The sequence below is a fragment of the Anser cygnoides genome, chromosome 1 (genome assembly GCF_040182565.1).
Source record: "Anser cygnoides isolate HZ-2024a breed goose chromosome 1, Taihu_goose_T2T_genome, whole genome shotgun sequence".
Classification (NCBI taxonomy): domain Eukaryota; kingdom Metazoa; phylum Chordata; class Aves; order Anseriformes; family Anatidae; genus Anser; species Anser cygnoides.
This window is the reverse complement of record NC_089873.1, coordinates 186100175-186118806: the sequence shown is the minus strand read 5'-3', so window position 1 is coordinate 186118806 and position 18632 is coordinate 186100175. Positions and strand designations below refer to the sequence as shown.

The 18632-nt window shown below is 34.0% G+C and overlaps 1 protein-coding gene across 12 annotated transcripts in view; it reads right to left on the bottom strand.

The window, feature by feature from the left end:
- Positions 1–294: 294 nt before the first annotated feature.
- POSTN (periostin) overlaps positions 295–18632 on the bottom strand; it is a 35116-nt gene continuing 16778 nt past the window's right edge. Inside the window, exons 12-24 of one of the 12 annotated variants that reach the window (XM_066989670.1) lie at positions 18420–18550; positions 15425–15555; positions 15143–15245; positions 14686–14753; positions 14061–14106; positions 13112–13159; positions 9780–9875; positions 9126–9215; positions 7491–7568; positions 6962–7042; positions 4724–4810; positions 2641–2682; positions 295–1529 (exon numbers count right to left, since the gene is read on the bottom strand). In XM_066989670.1, the coding sequence (XP_066845771.1) occupies positions 1489–1529; positions 2641–2682; positions 4724–4810; positions 6962–7042; positions 7491–7568; positions 9126–9215; positions 9780–9875; positions 13112–13159; positions 14061–14106; positions 14686–14753; positions 15143–15245; positions 15425–15555; positions 18420–18550 (1042 nt within the window). In that variant the 3' untranslated portion in view covers positions 295–1488. Of the gene's footprint in view, positions 1530–2640; positions 2683–4385; positions 4406–4723; positions 4811–6961; positions 7043–7490; positions 7569–9125; positions 9216–9779; positions 9876–13111; positions 13160–14060; positions 14107–14685; positions 14754–15142; positions 15246–15424; positions 15556–18419; positions 18551–18632 lie in introns of all 12 variants that reach the window. The other 11 variants (XM_066989672.1, XM_066989671.1, XM_066989675.1 and 8 more) reach the window with 11 other exon arrangements.

The window sequence follows — 18632 nt, the reverse complement described above, 5'->3', positions numbered from 1 at the left end:
GATACTCTGTCAGCCCAGTAAGTCTACAAAACATAACAGTCCAGTGCTCAGGTATCTTTTCCACTCATAAGGAAATTGAGATGATAGTGTTCACAGTATGTGATTATTGAATTAAGGGAAGTTTTGAATTCTGTTTAAGGAGAATGATGCAGTTAGAGCATTAATTTGTTGTAGGTGAGAAAGGGAAATATCTGCTTGCTTCTCTGAGGGCAAATTTTTAATCTAAAAACAACACTAACAGTTTAAGAATATTTACAATTTGCTTTCTCATAAAAAAAGATTTACAAATACAAGGACATTTAGACAACTTGTTTATTGAGTATTTCTTTCAAAACAGAAGTATAAAAGCACATCAGATAACTCCTCTTAAACTTTGGTCTGCAGAATTAAGGCACTTTGAACATGTTCTTTCTTACTCCACGAGTAATTGTTTTCCAACTTTCATTAATAAAGGCAAACAATTTTTATGAGTACAAAACTAGAGTTATAAAAATGACATAATTTACAGACAACTCCGCATTAGTACCAGACATTAGCAAAGCATGTTTTGATATAAAAGCTTTCAGACCTAGGCTCATTTTTGTAACACCTTTTTCCACGCAGAGATAACTGTTTGCATGCATTTTAATTATCCCTTCTATAATCCACTTTAGTAATCAAAAGACATATTTAGGGAAAAGTCGGAAAACATTTAAGAATTTCAGTATATATGTTGTTATAGGATTCCTTTAATGGGAATTATTTTTTCATATAAATAAAGGTCAGCATGATCACAAATACACTTTAGGAAGCTTATAACATTTTATTTTTCCCTTCTTAAAAGTTTCCATTAGCCATGTTACCAGAAGGCATTTGGATATGTGATGTAGAACAAGAAAAGATACATTTGTCTGTTTAGACATATAATATTTGTCTGTTTAGAAAAGGTAATGTTACTGGTGTCAGAATTACATTAAAAATACTATGAATTTTGGCTTACAAAAAACATACAATACTACTGAACCAAAAGTGCTACATTAACACTCTTATTTCCTTACATTACTTATTCTAAAAGTCATCTCATTTTTTTTTCCTAGAAATGATCTAATTTCATTTATATTTCTCATTTAGTAGAAATAAAAATAATAATAAAAATACATTCTGCATTGTTCCCTGCTGTTTTTGAATCCAATCGTGCAAGCACTTACTAGCCAGCTTAAAAGGGAATCCTGGTTCTACAGAAGCTGATGGAAGTTTTGCTTGTGCCTTTAGCAGTTCCAGGATCCCACCTTGCATAATGCTTACTATCAAGAGCAATTACAGCACCTTGTGAGAATTATGCCAGTAGTGAGCATCTGCATTTTCACATCTTTCTGTGGATTCATGGTTCAGTTTACATTGTTATCAAAACACCTTGTTTTCTAATATTCTTTTTTCAAAACAGTTTCTCTTCATCTCAAAGACCATGCCATTAATTTGTAATTCTGTGGATTTTATCTTGAAAAGCTTTTAAGAATAAGCTAGTCTTGTCCTCCTTCTTGCTGATCCCCCTGGGGAAAAAAAATAAAAAAAAATATATATAACCTATGATTATATGTAATATAGTTAAACTAGATACTGCATTTACGGGTGAAACAGACGTGAATAGGAAAGAATGATGCTGAATCCTTCACTGTCATACTGGCAGGTAGAAAATTATAGTGATCTCTCAGCTTCTCAATAGATTCAAATAATGTGCAAACAGTGAATACAAATCCTGCATTAGGGAATCCCACAGTGCCATTTTCACAGTATCAGATTCCAGAATAAGATCTTACTTTGACACCTTGTCCTGGTTTCAGCTATCATAGAGTTAATTTTCCTCCTAGTAGCTGATATGGTGCTGTGTTTGGGATTTAAGGATGAAAATCATGTTGATAACAAGCTCATGTTTTAATTGTTGCAGAGCAGTGCTTACACTAAGCCAAGAAATTTTCAGCTTCTAACACCATCCCACCAGTGAGGAGGCTGGGGGTCCAGCTGTGAGGGGACAGAACCAGGACAGCTGACCCGAACTGGACAAAGTGATATTCCATACCACAGGGCATCATGCTGAACAATTAATATGGGGTTATGGGGTGGATGGCCGGGGTGGGGGGACCATTGCTCAAGGACGGGCTGGGCATTGGTCAGTAGGTGGTGAGCAATTGCATGGTGCATCACTTGTTTTGTACACATTATTATTATTATTAATCATTTCTTTTTCTTTTCTGTCCTATTAAACTGTCTTTATCTCAACCCACAAGCTTTTTTTTTTTTTTTCCCCCCCGATTCTCTCCTCCATCCCACTGTGCAGGGAAGGGTTAGTGAATGGCTGTGTAGTGCTTTGCTGTGTGGCAGGTTAAACCACAACACACCTTTATTCTATTGTGAAACATGGTTTGAACGAAGCACATAATGTAAGTTCTTTTCAGATAGAAACATATATATAAAGAGTATACAAGCCTTTTAATTAACAATAGCAAGTCTTGTTAATTTTTTTTTTTAAAGCATAAAAGCAACTCTTCCCTTTGGAACTCTGTTTTCTTAAGCTTCTGTGTACCCTCCACCCTTTACTTTAAACATATCTGAGAAAAATGTTTGATAGAAGTTAAAAATTTTAAATATATGTTTTGCTTTTACCTTGTGTCCTCTTGTTTGCTTGTACTTTCCGTACAGGTGCTTCTAGAAAATAGAAATGTTTCAGTCAGAATTTATTTGTTAGAGCTTTTGAAAACTCTTTAAAAATCTTGGAAACCTATTGTACACTTGTAATGTCTTCTATTTTTTAAGGTTTTTTAATGAATTAAGGATTCTGATCCATTAGTATGTTGACGTGATCACCTGAAACATGAATGCGAATAATAAATACAGTGCACACATTTCCATAATTTGTGTTCTTCCATCAATTCTTACCTACATTTCAAAAGTATTTTTAAGTTTTAATAGTATGAATTATTCATACTGATCTCTTGTGGATGGTTGCATGATGTAGGCATGGGCCAGGACATTTTTCCCATACTCTTCACACAGCAAAAGCCATCTGACACTGTCAGTGATGTGCAATCATGTTAATGTACTGCCCAGGACTCGGTCTCAGATTTTGGCAGAGGAAGTTCAGATTTCCTTGCAGGGCACACTATAGACATTTATTCAAGAATTATATATAAATGATATGCTTGAATCTCAGCCATTGCAAGATGTCAGCCACATTTCCAGCTGCATTTTGGCCTTGATATATAACTGCACTGTGAGCCCACAGTATCACTCCACATTAACAGGTCAGCTTATTTTCTCAGAAACTTCTGTTTTAAAGGGTACAGCGAAGCAAGGGACATTGTATAGGTACCACCCTCATTAGCAGATATGTCTGTTTTCCAAAAGACCAATTCTCTGAAACTACAGACACTTTTTCCTCTCTCTAATCAAACCTTGATGTAATTTTTAAAACCAAGTGTCTCCTCATTAGGAGAGAAAACACTTCACAAACTTTAAAGAGAATTCTTCTCTCACAGAAATGTTACTGTAGTATATTTCGTTCTTTACAGACATAAAGTACTTGTACATTTGCTTAACTAGCCAAATGAAGTTGCCTTTTCATCTTGAGGTACAGGGTATGTAAACACAATGCCCTGAAATATAGGCTTCATTACTGCTGAGGTGAAATACTGGGCATCTGCACCAAGTTAAAGAAAATTGCAAGTTCTGCACCACCTTAACAAGGAGAGAACATGGCCCATACAAACTTGTGTGTTTTCTGGTAAAGCTCCATGTCTGAACATCACACCCATCTCTCATTTTCAAGCAATAGTTGACTTCCTTGCATGCCTTGTACTACCCAACATTGAAGTTTACAAATAATTGTGGTATAGCTTCAGTATTTGGTATAAACTTCAAAATGCAAAAAGTAGAAACATATTTATTTCTTAAACACCACTATCCACAAGCCATATTTTTATTATGAATTTGTATTTCAAAGGCTGACAGACTAAATAAATTCTTACTCTGCATCATTAGAATTGGAAAAGGACATACATTCAAATACAACAGAAACCCTAAACAAACTACTTTTTAACTTGGAATAAATAAATAAATAAAGATTGCTAAACTTGAAAAACTAATTCCTGGCATATACCCAGGCTGAACTGAGGCTGAACTGTATTTGACTCCTCATGTTGGACCTCCAGACCATTCAGCTTTTTCAAAACCAAGAGTTTCCCTTATTAAATAGGATAAGACTAGAGAAATTCCAAGACCCCGTAAGATTTACCCTTCCCCAGAGATCATATTCCCTCCACCCCCCTCTTACCAAGTTGAGAACCCAACAGATCACATTGACAGATCACATTAAAACTGACAAGAAATAACTCAAGTTAAAAACAACTCACGTGGTCTTCTTCTGGATGTGCTGCTTAGAGAAAATGCAATTCTTATGGTGCATGTTCCTTCATTTGTTTTACCTAAGCTTTGTGGTTTAGACATTTCCTCTTGTTTACTATGCCTGCCAAATCTTTTAGTTACTTTTAGACACAAGACAAGCCTCAACATTTTTCTCTGCAACATCAGTGAAAGAATTCTTTTCCAAAACAATCAAAAAACTCTTCTTGCTAAAATATTGGCCTCAGACCTAAGTAATTTCTGTGAATAAAAGCTACAAATCCCCACCTAGAATGATCACTTCAGACAAGTGAGGTCTTAGTGATACTGGATTTTTAGACAAACTAACCTTCCAAATGGACTTTCTTGATTTCTCTCTCGATAATCTGTGGCTCTCCCTCAATTACTTTAGTAACCTTGGTGTACTCAGTTCCAGCTACAATAGGCATTAAAAACAAATGAGTTAAATCTGGGACAGCATTTTTTCATGTGCAAGGAACCATAAGTGGAAACAATGCTGTTTTGGGGGTGTAGGTATATGCAGGCCACTATGGCATTCATGATGTAAAGTCCTCCTGATTTTCTTGGCCCTGACACAGGTGATGCCTTCTCTAGGGCTGAAAGTCATTCATTGTAATCTTGGATTGTAGTTTGTTTCAGCAAAGACTGCCAATTGTAATAAGCAGTGCTGGACATTATATGAGTTGAATTACAGCCCATATAAAATCTTTTATTTTATACAGTGGGAATACATCCATTTGCGTTGGGACTCAGATTTAAGTGCTTAGGAAATTTTCAGTAAAACAAGCATTTTGACATAGACAAGAGGGCCATAAAGCACTATCACCAATAACACTAACAGCCATAAAGCAGTGTGTGTATCTGCTTTTATTGGCCCGAAAGTATGGTAAGATATTATAATGGAAGACAAGGGTATCTGACTGGATAAATCATGGGAAAGACAGAAAAAAATCAAATTAAAACAAGAGACAGAAATCTGCCTATTTGTCCCCATTCTGTAAAGCAGGATGCTTATGCAAACTAACATATAATAGCAAGGAAAAATAGCAAGAATTCAAGAGACAATATTGTCTTTTCCAAATTTACTGCAGATAAATTATTTCTTACTTTTCTATACAATGATAGGATCACTATAAGATTTATCTTTATAGACTATATCTATTTAATTGTATATCTCTGTAACTGAAGAATTTTGAACATTCTGGGATAAATTTTACTCCTGCTTTTTATAGCCTCGTTAAGACCAGTAGAATATAGTCCAACAGATGGAGGGATTTTTTTTTAGATATATTTTCTTATTTTCAACTCTCTTTTTAAATATTCGCTGCTGAAATAGGCAGCTCCAGAGAGCAACTCTCACACTTAGGATAGGATACGATGAAAAACCCTCTAGATCATATTTCTCTCCAATGAGCACAGAAAAATCCTGGCTAAGATCTGCAAAACTAAGATTTGATTGTTTAAAATAGCAGAAAGAAATACAGTCATATTCATGGCCATATCATGTTTTGTCTCTAAGACTAGCTACATTATCAACCAGCATGTTTTTGTTTGATGAAGAAACTGCTATGACATTCAGCCATCACTAAGTTCTTGTGATTCTGAGGTTTAAGTTACATATACAGAAGAGTGCTTGTGAAAAGCTACAAGATTTAGTTCTGTGTACACATGGCTGAACTTAGTATGAGCTACTTAAGTAGTATTTGAGTTAGTAACTTATGAGAAAGTGAACATAATATGAATTCGATTCAGCTAATTTATGCCAGGAGAAATATCCGTACATATTTTGAGCCTCTCACTCAGGTTTACATTGATCCTTACTAAAAGCACAATACTTGAATTCTCTTTTTTTATTCCCCATTGCTATTATAGATAGTGATTCTAATCTATACATTAAGCAGAAAACATTCCAAATTTATAGATAGATTAATTTCATAAGCACAAGTTTGTTTACCAGTTTTCTACAGCTACTGGTTATATACTGCCAAAACTGTTAGAATTAAGAGAGCAAGAAGGAAAGAAAACCGTTCTTTGGAACATTATATTTGAAAAGAATTGAGGTTAATGCCTTGATATCCGTCACCTGTAAGCTTTGAAAGAGGGATGCTAAACATGCCTTTAATTATTAATTTGAGGGCAATGAATATTCATTTCTGGATGACTGATAAGTAAGGTGAATTTGGCCTATTACAATATTTTCTATTTCATAAATGTTTTTCACAGATTTAAATTTGCTGAGTAAAAAGGTTCACAGCTAGTGGAATAAATCTTCATTGCTCCCCTGGGTTTTAATTAGATAACTTTTTAAAGACTGAGAAAACAATTAAATTTTTATCTATTTGTCATGACTGATATCATACCAAAATTAATTAATCAAACTTTGGCACTTGTTTCCTTTTTATGTGCATCTGGCACTTCCTGTATGTCATTCTTTTTTTTTTTTTTTTTCCTATTGAAGTTTAATTTTTGCTAGATCAGTCTTTAAAATGTTGAACTAGACAAATCTGAGAGAGGTTTCAGTTATCATAACCTGTTAAACAAGGTTAGTTGTAATACACTGAATTACCTCCCTGCAGAAGTCTTTTGATTTCCTCATCTTCGAGTAAATGACCATCACCTTCAATAAATTTGGTCACCTTGGTAACCTCTGATTAGGATACAGGTTATGGCAAAAAAATTGATTGACAGAAAATATTTGACAATCCTATAACAGCATATTAATGACTTTATCCTGTTATAGCATTTTGCTGAATTACAAAAGTTATCTGTGATGATATTATGTTCCACGCTAAATACTGAAAACACCATATTGCATGACAAGCATAACTTAGTATTTATTAGACCCAGGCAGTCTCAGTTCTAGAGCTGACTGGAATGTGAAGATCAGAGACTCAAACCAGAATATTAAGTTAGGCCATTTCTCAGCTTTTCTGGCTTAATCTCTGATTTTGCAGAGTGAACATATTTGATGAAAACACATTTGAGTATCCATTCAGTGATTACTTAAGTAATATCATACTGGTTTTATTGCTGTCATTGTTTGTTTGTTTTTGATTGTCTGTTTTTAAAGAAGAAAAGAAAACAAGGATACTAACCTTCTTCAAGAAATTTCTTTAATTTTTCTTCATTATCTGAACCACCTGCAGTAATTCTGGTATATTTTATTTCAGGACCTAGAAAAAATATGATTTTTTTTTTTTTAAACAAGGACTTAACTTAGATATAGCACTATTGCCTTTTAAGTTATTTTTTTTTCCTCAATTTAACCATTATGATGATTCTGTCTTTAACATGCTTTAATCTGCTTTTATGTTTTTTGTTTTGTTTGTTTGTTTTACCTTTCACTGTGTCCTAAACTGAAATGAAAGAGGACTACGAATAGCTTAGAACTATTCAGACAAGTAAGTAGGCAAATTAAACATAGTAAACATCTGCTCACGGTTTTAATAATTTTGTTGTATTAGGTCACAGATCAGGTATTTCCTCATTGTAAAATGGTCTGGATCCACTGTTGTAAAAGATGTTACTAATGTTGTAACAGCTATGAGTCATTTGAGAGTTTAGTGCAGAAATTCTTTATCAGTTTCTATTACAGAGAGAAGGAAATTTCAGGTCTGGAATGCTGGCATCATCTACATGATAATGACTATTTCATGTGGGCTATTATTGAAACTTGCAGTTCAGAAATGAGAAAATAATATTTTCTCTCCCAGAAATTTTCTGTTTTGAAAAATTTTCCCTGATTTATTCAGAAACTACTGCTGTCTTTTTCACTGTTATAGTCATTTCATTCAGTTGCTTTCACTGTAGTAAATAGTTGCATGAGAATAACTTGCCTGGTTTCTTATTTCTCTCTTGCTTGAATGACTTAAATTGATTTTTTTCAGGATAAACTCAATACAAAGACTTTCTGCTAAGTCAATATTTCTGTAACACAGTCTTTCCTTTGCAACTGTTCTTGCAGACAGTATTTTAACTACAGTATACAAGATAGTATTTATCCAAGGGAATCAAATGTGTTAGCAGAGAATTTGTGACTGTTTAAATATGCCTCAATCTACTCACTTCAATTTCTGTAAGTTTTCTAGGATTCTTAAACATAAAAATCTTCACAGTAGGTCAAATGTAACTGAAATTGGCCAAGGAGATTGAAAGCTACTGTACAAAAAGATAAAGGGACAGATGCTCATTACTTTTGTTCTACATTAGCACTAAACAAATGTCTGCCTTTTGGATGTCAGAAAAAGATAGTCTCACCTTAAAAAGAAACAGTTATTTTATTTTTATTATTATTATAATTATATATTTATTTCCTCAACTGAGTTTCAAGGAAGCCTGGAAAAACATGCAAAAGTAGGTGTCTACACACTGAAGGGCTAGTGCTGGTCAGATGAAGCCTACCTGGAGATATACAATACAAGTAACCTAAAAATTCACAAGCACACAACAAATAAAAATAAAAATCTAAAATAAGACAGACTGAAAAATGGAAAAGAATAGTCTTAGCCTGAAATGGTATACATATGTATATCTATCAGACATATATAATTCTATATGTATATGTGTACCAGACACTGAAAATCTGAGCTATACAATCTGAGCTATACATGGCAGTGGGAAGTAGCAGGAGGAAAATTCACCTCCTCAGGAAATGCATTTTAGGCATTAGGACAGGACTTAAGATGTTCTACTTTTATATGTAATGGAGAACTTCACTCAACATGAATTACCTTGAATAATTCTTTCTTCTGTTACCTTTTTCTCTGTCACTTCCACAGGCCGCCCATCAATGATTTTGGTGTATGTTTTAATAATTGGTTCTACAAGGATTTTTAAATTGAAGATATTAATAAAGTGATTAGCAGTGTTACACTTGCTGGTTTTGAGACACCAAAACTTAATGAAGCACACAAGGAACAACCACAGAATATTTTAAGAAAAAATAAAAACACTGAGTAGACCAGGAGCTGTTTGTCCCAAATTTAAGATGACTACATGCTATTTTCTTTGAAACCACCCTAGATATGAAATCCTTAAAGCTCCTAGCAAAGCAAGAAACAAAGTTGATTTATTTGTCCGATAATGCTGCCTTTCTATCACAAGAATCACATCCTGCATTTTTGACTGCAGGACAACAATCAGCAAATAACTGAGACAGGCATTATGTCAGCATGCAGAACATTTCTAACACTGTCTTGACTGTAGCTATTAGGCACAGCTAAGGAAAAAAAAATAAAATTGCCATACTTCCAGAAGGTCCTGTTAAAAATAAGTCCATTGTCTAACATACCACAGAAACCACCTGCACTCAAGTAAAAACAGTCCAGGAATAATTTATTTCAGATTTTAACTAATGCAAATTGAGTTGCTGAAAGCATACCAACCTCCATGTATCACTTTAGTTATTGTCTCCCCTTCCCTGACTATTTTGAACTCAGGTTCCCCTTCAATTAATTTAGTGAGCTGTGTAATAGATGGGTCTGTGACACAAGGAAAAAACAACATGTTACAAATAGTCATAAAAATATTTACGGTATTCCACAGGACTGAGATGAAGCTAGCATTATCACCCCTACCCTAATAAATCAGATGACCATAATGGAGAAGCCATAAATCTGAGATGGAGATGACCATAAATCTGAGAAGCCGTCTGCAGCAGTGGCTGTACAATCTTGTACTTCCTCCCATGTTGTCTTAAATTTAGATCCTGTTGTGCACTTACTATTTACAAATTTTGTTTTTGTGTATTGGGTATTTTTAACATCTGTTGACAAGTGTCAAACACAGATCGTCGGCAGCTGAAAGGAAGCTTTCTTGTATATATATTGGTAAAATGCCTAAACTGAGGCATTGCTGGAATGTTCTGCTGGGTTTTCATTTATTTATCTATCTTTTTATTTATTTATTTTTATTTTAAGCTAGACAGACTTAGGCAGTGGGCATATAGCCTAAAATAAAATAAAATAAAATAAATAGATTCAGAGATCAGCTTGGTAGGTTGTAAGGGTATTTGTCAGCAGTAATGACTACTGCCCTCTGAGTTTCATGGCAGATGTCATCTTGATTTCAATGGCCAAAACAAATAATTTGGTAATCTCTTATTCTTGTGCAATCCCCACAGATCACACTGATACAAATATATCTCTGTTTGGCAGGCTGGAGATAGACACCTAAAAAAATGAAGAACATACCTCTGATGCAGTCAATTAACTGACTAACATAGCGTTTTAGTTAAGCTGGTTTTGTAACACTTCCCCTATTCCCTGCTCAGAGTTAGAAATATAACACAGCCCATCTTTCACATGTTCTTGTGGTCCCTTAATAATATTTCTTTAAAATATTTCTTTAAATTATTTCATGTAAAAGTTGATTTTGCACAGAGTTTTTTTTTCTTTTTTTTTCTTTTTTTCTTTTTTTTTATAATCAGGATTTAATAATAGCTTTTGAATACATATGCCTGGGATTGAATTGCTGAGAGCAGTATGATTGAGGCTTACTAGTGTCCGTCAACAGTAACAAATTGAAGCATACGTTTTTGCAGCAGAAGATGATTGTACAGGTTAGATCTCAGAGCTAAGTAATTCGTTTATTTGCTGCAGATGTGATGATATGATAGGACCATAATGATTCCCAGTTATTACAGAACTCAATCTACTCTCAGTTTTAAACAGCTGAACTATTGCCTTTTCTTTTATTTTTTTATTTTCTAAGGAGTCTGATAGAAAAATATTCATAAATTTTGTAAAGAAGCAATCTTAAAAGACTCTTTGGGTTGCTTCTGTTCCAAATTCAGAGGTAATTTTGTATGTTGAGATATTAAATGCCAACATACATTGAAATTATCAATGTTAGTGAAAAAAAATCAAAGATATTTATTAATGTTTATAAATCCTTCACAAAACAAAACAAACTTCTAATTTATTTTACCTTCCTATGTGACTTATACCGTAGATGCATGCAGAACCTGTATTTTCCTGTATTTCCTAGTCAAGGATCAATCTTTTAAACATTCAATACACTAAGATTTGGGTTTCAATCAGATTTAACTGTTGAGATCTCTTTGAACTTGTCTATGTATGGGCAATGAAGCACAACTCAAGTAGATATCAGCCTCTAAAAAGACTTGGGATTTATTTTATTTTATTTTATTTTAAATGAAATCTCCCATCATGATCTGCTGGAACTTCTTGACATATGTTGCAAAAATTAACATGCAACGTTGCCAGATTTTTTTTTTTTTTTTCAGACAATTGCGGGCATATGTGGTCTTGATGGGAGCTGCCAATCACTACTGTTACTGCTAGCAAGCTCAGAAGGGCCTAAATTGGCATTATTAGGATTATTTCTGAGTCATCAGCAGGAAGACTGTGCTGGCTAGAGATCCTTCTTTGAACAGGGTCCCAAAGCAGAAGTACTGTACTGGCAGTGGAAAGGAGTGACTCTTCAGTGCTCACTAACACCTGAAACTTTTTTTTTTTGTTTGTTTCCCTCTTTAGTGAAGAATGCTTAGTTGTACATTTGTACAGATATATACAAACATATAGCTCAGACAGTCATTTATCATTTTTTCTCATCTTCCAAATTTTATGAAAATTGCCTAAACTGTCTGCCCTGTCTCTGGATTTAACCTAGAACAGGTTCATCCAGAAAGTGATTCACCTTCATCTTGTAAAGACTAAGATATTTGGGTAATTTATCACATGGAATCATCTGCTAATTTATATTGCTTTGTAGCTCTGATTTCATGCTGGAGACTAGGCACCAAGGATTAGTATACATATATATGTATATAGTATCTAGTGCTAGGTGGGACAAAGCACAAACAAACTGTAGAACAAGTAAGCTCATGCCATTTCTGCTGGGAGAAAGTCCTCAGAGAAACACAGAAACAAAGTTTAATCAGTTTGGATAAAATATCTGGAAGATATTTTCAAGTGCCTTTGTTCTCAGTTGAACTTTACCAGATTCTTTTTTAGCATTTTCATTTCAGAAGAAAACTGGAGCACATAAGGGGTGACACTGGCCTAGTGAAACTAATGATGTTTTACTTAAGACATGAATCACAAGTGGTCTTACAGTCCCAGCCCAACTTTTTGTTCTCTTCAGTCCCACAACTAATCTTTAACTCATACTTTTGCCACAGAGAAATTGAAAAGAAAGTTTGGTTAACTGTCCTTTCCAGGCATCTGACAGATATTGGTATTTAGAACTGACTGAAACTGAAAACTGTAGAGAAATTAACTGTTTGTTTGTTGTTGTTCTTGATTTTTGTTTGTTTGTTTTTAACTTTAATGTATAACAATTCTACTTCATTTTTTAAAATAACTATTTTAATAAAAAAATGGAAACATTTTAATTATAGAATCCAACTTTCTATATACTTTATATAAAATATAGTACTATTTGGGGCATTTTAAATAAATTATTTGGGATAAAAAAGACTTTTAAAAAAACGCATCTTAAAAATGCCCATACAAAAATTAAAAAAAAAAAATCCAGTTGGGGAGAGCAACCGTGGGAAATCTTTAAATACAAAATATTTCAGCCAGTTCTAATTGCAATATTTGTATCTTTGCTTTCCTGGCAAAGTACAGAACAACCCAGAGTTGTTATGTGAAAAATACATTCTGTTAAAGAAATAAATGCAATATATATTCTGTATATGTATACCTATATGAACATATACAGAAATATATATTGGAAGGGCCCCATTTACCTTCCTTTCTGATGATGGGCTGGACGTTGCTTTCAATTATGTTAATTTCTGAAAGTATAGAAAATGGAATATAAAACATTCCATTCTTACATTTTCTTTATGGTAATGATCAGTTAAATTAGGTCTCGTCATAAAGATGTAAATAAAGTCACAGATATTAATGGAAGGCAAAGTAAATCAAAAGGCTCTAGAATATGAATCTCAGTTCTGTTTACTAAATGGTACTGTATACACACAAGTTACCTGCAGACAGTCTACTGATGTGCTATTTTCCTTTGTTTGTACCTCATGAAACCCAGAGGTAATGAAATCCATGACAATGTAAGATACATAATAATAACGGCTTGTACAATTCCCTGCATAAAAATCTGTATAATTCCCTGGCGTATCTTAAACTTGCATCTTACTCTTTTTGTTTCATTGGGGAGCACACCTGGTAAACAGAGGGCTTTTACTCCTTATAGAGGAAATGGCTGAAGCAACTGCCTCCCATACAAAACCCATATATGCATGTATAGAAAACAGGTGGAAAAGGTACACTTTGCTCCTCTGGAAGCATTTATGAAAAAGAAAGCAACTCAATGCATAGTTTGGTCAGTCCTGGAGAGTCTGTGAGGCAGTACGACTGCTGTGCACCGAGCACTGAACCTTGGCTAAAACCTGAAAAAAAAAGTCTTTCCCATATGTATCTTGCCTATCCCAAATTGCAGAAACAGCTTACTTTAGGGACAGTTCCCTGTTGAGAATCTGGAAAGGGAAAAAATACATACAGTAGCACAACAACCAAAAACATTCTTCTTTGAGTCTTTCTCTTCCTGTGGTTCCTTGGCCCACTTTACTTCACCATAAATTGCTTTCTTTATGATTAAAGATCTACAATTCAGATTGGAATTGACGAAATTTATAAATCAATCTTAAACCCATCTGGAAATATATAAAATGAACTTACTGTAAAATGTCAGTGGAATCTCTTTGAAGGTACTGTCACGAACAAACTATAAATACAAAAAAGTAATTTCAAAATTTGAAAGAGCATTTAGGTTCTTATTTTCTAATGATTGTGTATAGAATTCACAGCTTCACTGATCTATAAGTTAGGTTATGCTATTTAACTAAGTTCTTTCATTCATGTTTGAAATATAATGTAAGTTGAAAAGGATATGTAACTGAGATAGACAAGGATGCTTCTTTTTAATCTAGAGTTGTTGAAGCTAATGGGCTAAATTGTATAGTAATTGAGCTATTTGATATTTCCCTCAAAAACTGATTGCCTCAAGGGTTTGGAAGTGACTTATGCTGCTGGAGTGATATAGGGTACCTGAACCAAAGAGTGGATTTAGGCCAGTTCACACTGGAGTTGCCCATATGCAAATGTTCTACAATTATGTGGTGTTGAAAAATGTAAGTTCTAACTGTTGAGTGCAGTGTATCATCCAAATTACACTTGGGTGACTGGGAGCTACTAGATGTGTTGCCTGCTGAAGAAACAGAGAGCCAAAGAACCATTTTTGAATAATGTACATGGTTTCATAGACCTTGCCAAAAGGACAATGGGATCATCATTTAAAAAGTACCTTGATTTGTATGTACTTGATCAACTTCTTCAGGATTGTGAGCAGTTGATCATTTCCAACAGGCAGATCTAAGAAAAGAAACAGGTATATAAGAGGAAACATACATCTGTATTCACTTTACTTTCACTTACAGTGATAATGCAATGTAAAACAATCTCATAAACTCACACTCATATGGATGTGTACACATGAGTGTTATGTGTACATATACATTCTCCTGTACTGGGGAAAAAATAGCCCTAAGCATCTTGTCTTCCATGTATTTGACTTTCACAAAATTTCCAAGAGTTTCCATGGTTTCAGGCATTGCATAAAATGAGCAGCGACGTAAATTTTCTGTTTCCTATTTCACATTGGAATTGTCTCTTTAAAGTAAGTATCTTTTAAAATTCCTTGCACCTACATAACATGTGGACAGATTCAGAAATGTGTGTAAATTCCACGAACTAATACCCACCTGCTGGATACAGAAGTTTATCAATAACATGAATGACACCATTAGTTGCCATGAGATCAGATTCTCTTGATTTCAGTTCATTAACCAGAAGAGTATCATTCACCTGGTAAAGAACACATATTATCAGAGACATTAAAAAACAAACTGAAACCCTTAATGTCACTTTCAGATATATGCATCCCACTCTTCAATGTTAAACTGCAGACAATATCAAATTGCAGACACTGAATGTCAAATCTCCATTACAAGATTGTGTCAGGAATACTTTTTTAAACACTTAACTGTTTTCAAGTAGAGCTTCCCTCCTTGGATAGTTTTAAGAATGTTTGTCACACCAGGCTCAAAGCCACTTCCAATGAAAACTCCTTGTGTCAAGTGGTAAAGGAGAATGTTCCTGAGAGCATTTTTATCTCCTATTTAAAAAGAAAAATAAGGAATACAAGTAATGAGTTAAAATAAATAAATAAATAAAGCAAGGCATAAAAACTAAATTGTACTAGATAGTTCTTTTTGGGAAATACTAAGGATTCCCATAGGTTTGAGACAGAATTAAGCATAGTATGAATGAAACTAACAGAAATACATATATATTGATTTTTTTTCTTTTTTTTTTCCGTTATTATAATTTTAATAATCTTATGCCAAAAGGGACTCAACATAATTATAAACATGAGAACTACTATATAAAAGAGCAGCATTTTCTTATTATTTAGTATTATTTGCTTTTCTTTGCTTTCCCCTCTAATCAGGATTTTTCATTCCTTTTCTAATTGTGCTCTGTAAACACAATAATTTCAGGACCACTAAACAGTCTGCAGCATCAAGTATCACCAAGCTACTAGACAAACTGCAACCTTAACATCCTTTCAATTAAAGGGAACCATAGCTAACTGCTGGCAGAGAAATTAATGTAACTATTCTCTTGGGCGACTCCCTTCTGAGATGAATGGGGATAACTGACAACTCCCTCTATATACACATTTTCCCATCTCAGGCAGGACAAAGTTGCAGGAAGAACAGAAGAAGGTAATCTGGGATACTGGTCTTGACTATTCTTGCAGTCAAACTGAGAGGAAGAGAAGTTGAGAAAGCGGAAACAACCCTATTGTGAGTGTGATTTCTGTATTTCAAAGTTTGGTTTAATTCCTATTTTGGAAGAAAAAGCCACTAGAAAGGACTAGAAAAGGGCTAACAAGGCAAACGGATTCTGGAGTCCAAGTTAGAGTCATGCCAGGGCTCCCTGGAGCTCTGCATCCATGGAGGTTCAGAGTCTTGGATGAGCTGCAGGAACATCCACAGTCTGACCAGAAGACAGGGTACCAAACAGAGCAGTTTTAAAATACAAGTTCTTGTCATTATGTGGAATATTGACCATTCCATTGCAATTATTAGTATTACATGTTGATTTTTCTTTCCAAGAGTTTCAACCTTGATGAAATGGCAATAAAAATACTGTGTGGTTATAATTGTTCTCTAGTGTCTCTCAGTGAACACTTTCCTTTTTCTGCCTTTGATTGCTAATATCAGTGCAATTCACTTTACTACTAAAGTTCAGTTAAATGATCCTTTTCACCTACTAAAATTAGTGCTGAGTTTTTGTGACTTTATTTATATATGTTTATTCATGGACAGCATCAAGTTATATACAAAGTCTAAATGCAAACATTTGAAAAAGCTGGTTTCACAATCAAATTTCTTTTGTTCTTTGTCACAATGGCCAGTTATAAGTAAACTTTGTTTTTTATCTTTATTTCAGATAAATATTTTTATAAATTCTTTGGAAAAAAATACATATTTAAAAGCTTAATTTTTATAGAGAAAATAATATTATTTATTAAAAGAAAGCTAGGGTAAAATTCCAAAAAGCAATCTGACATTAAAAAAAAAAAAAGGAGGGTAAAAATCAAAATTTCAGCTGCCAAAGAAAGTAAGTAGAAACTATGTCACAATGATAAGAGAAGCCAGTATATAAAAGCCCTTGAAAAGCTGAACATCAAATATAGTTGTATTCTGGACTGTAGAAATAATCCAAAATGACAGAGGCCTAGGGTACATCAAGTTGTGAACTGAAGACACAAAATAATAGGCCTGGTAAACCCAATTTCTTTTGTTTCTTTCTCAAGAAAAGAGAGTCTTAAAGACAAAAATTGAACTATAGTATTTATCTAGTTACTTCAGTTCACAGCCCTGAGATGAGCTTCATTTGATTTTATAGCTATCTAATGTTGGTCATTTAGGTTATCTGTTAATTTACCGTTGATGACTAGAGACACAGCACACTGGAAGATACCACAATCATACCTTTATATGGCTAAGAGAGAATTCAAATTAACAGTGCCTCATTAGTGAGTTAAGGTCTGTGTAGAGCTGAGTTATGCTAGGGAAGCTGCTCTGAGATGGACTCTTTGAAGCCATTAAGGATTCATGGGATTTGGCTTCATATCTTTGAACTTTGGTCTGAACAGAGCAGAAGCAAAAAAAAAGTGACTAACTTTCTGGATGTGGGATTCAAGGTGACAGCTCTTCCCACGCCTGTGCGACAAGACAGATTCACGTTACCCTCAAATAAACTAAAAATATTTATAGTGTTGTGGCCACAGTCTAACCCTCTAGTGGGAAATCCTGAAGGAGAGTTTCAAGTTATTGGTGTGCATTCCTTCTTTTGCAAAAATGAAATGTTAAATGTTGTGAAAAATCTACACAATTCCAAAGCTTAAAGGTGTAATGGCATAAATTGGTATTTATATATATTCAGGATCTTTTTTTGTAGCACAAGTGGTGCTACAGATCACTGGATGGACGCAGAGAAGGGAAAAGACAGGAAAGGAAAGGACAGGACAGGAATGGAAATTCAATACTACATATTTTTATAATGTGATGGTTACAATAAGTATCTACATGAAGAACAGAAATTTGATGGGACTCTGCAGTTTGATATATCTAAAGTAACCCTGAATGTTGTTATAGAAGTTGAAGTTAATTAAGTTAATTAAATGAATGCAGATTTTAACTTGGAAGGTAATTACACTTTGGAATCAACAAATGAGGTTAAATTTCAATTAAGGTTGGATTTTTTTATTTTATTTTATTTCAATTTTTTCCCAAAAAGATACTTTCTATATCACTGAAGAAGGAATTAATTTAGGGAAATCCCATGACCTGCTCTTTGCAGAAGGTTACCTGGTTTATCAGACATCTTTTGTTTAAGAAATACACTAGCTACCTTTCCCATTAATTTCACCCTTGTTTATACATGTAGTATTGGTATGTTACTTACTTATCAATATATCCTTATCATCATCGGTCAAACCTTTAAAGGCATCATTAGTTGGAACAAACAGAGTCCATTCTCCAGGCCGTGACAGAACATCATCTAAATCTGCAGCTTTCACCAGACTGAGGAAAACACTGTTTAAAAAAGACAAACCACAAATACATTCTGTTGAAGTGTAGTAGCTATTCTCAAATCCAAGCACTTAGCCCCCTCATT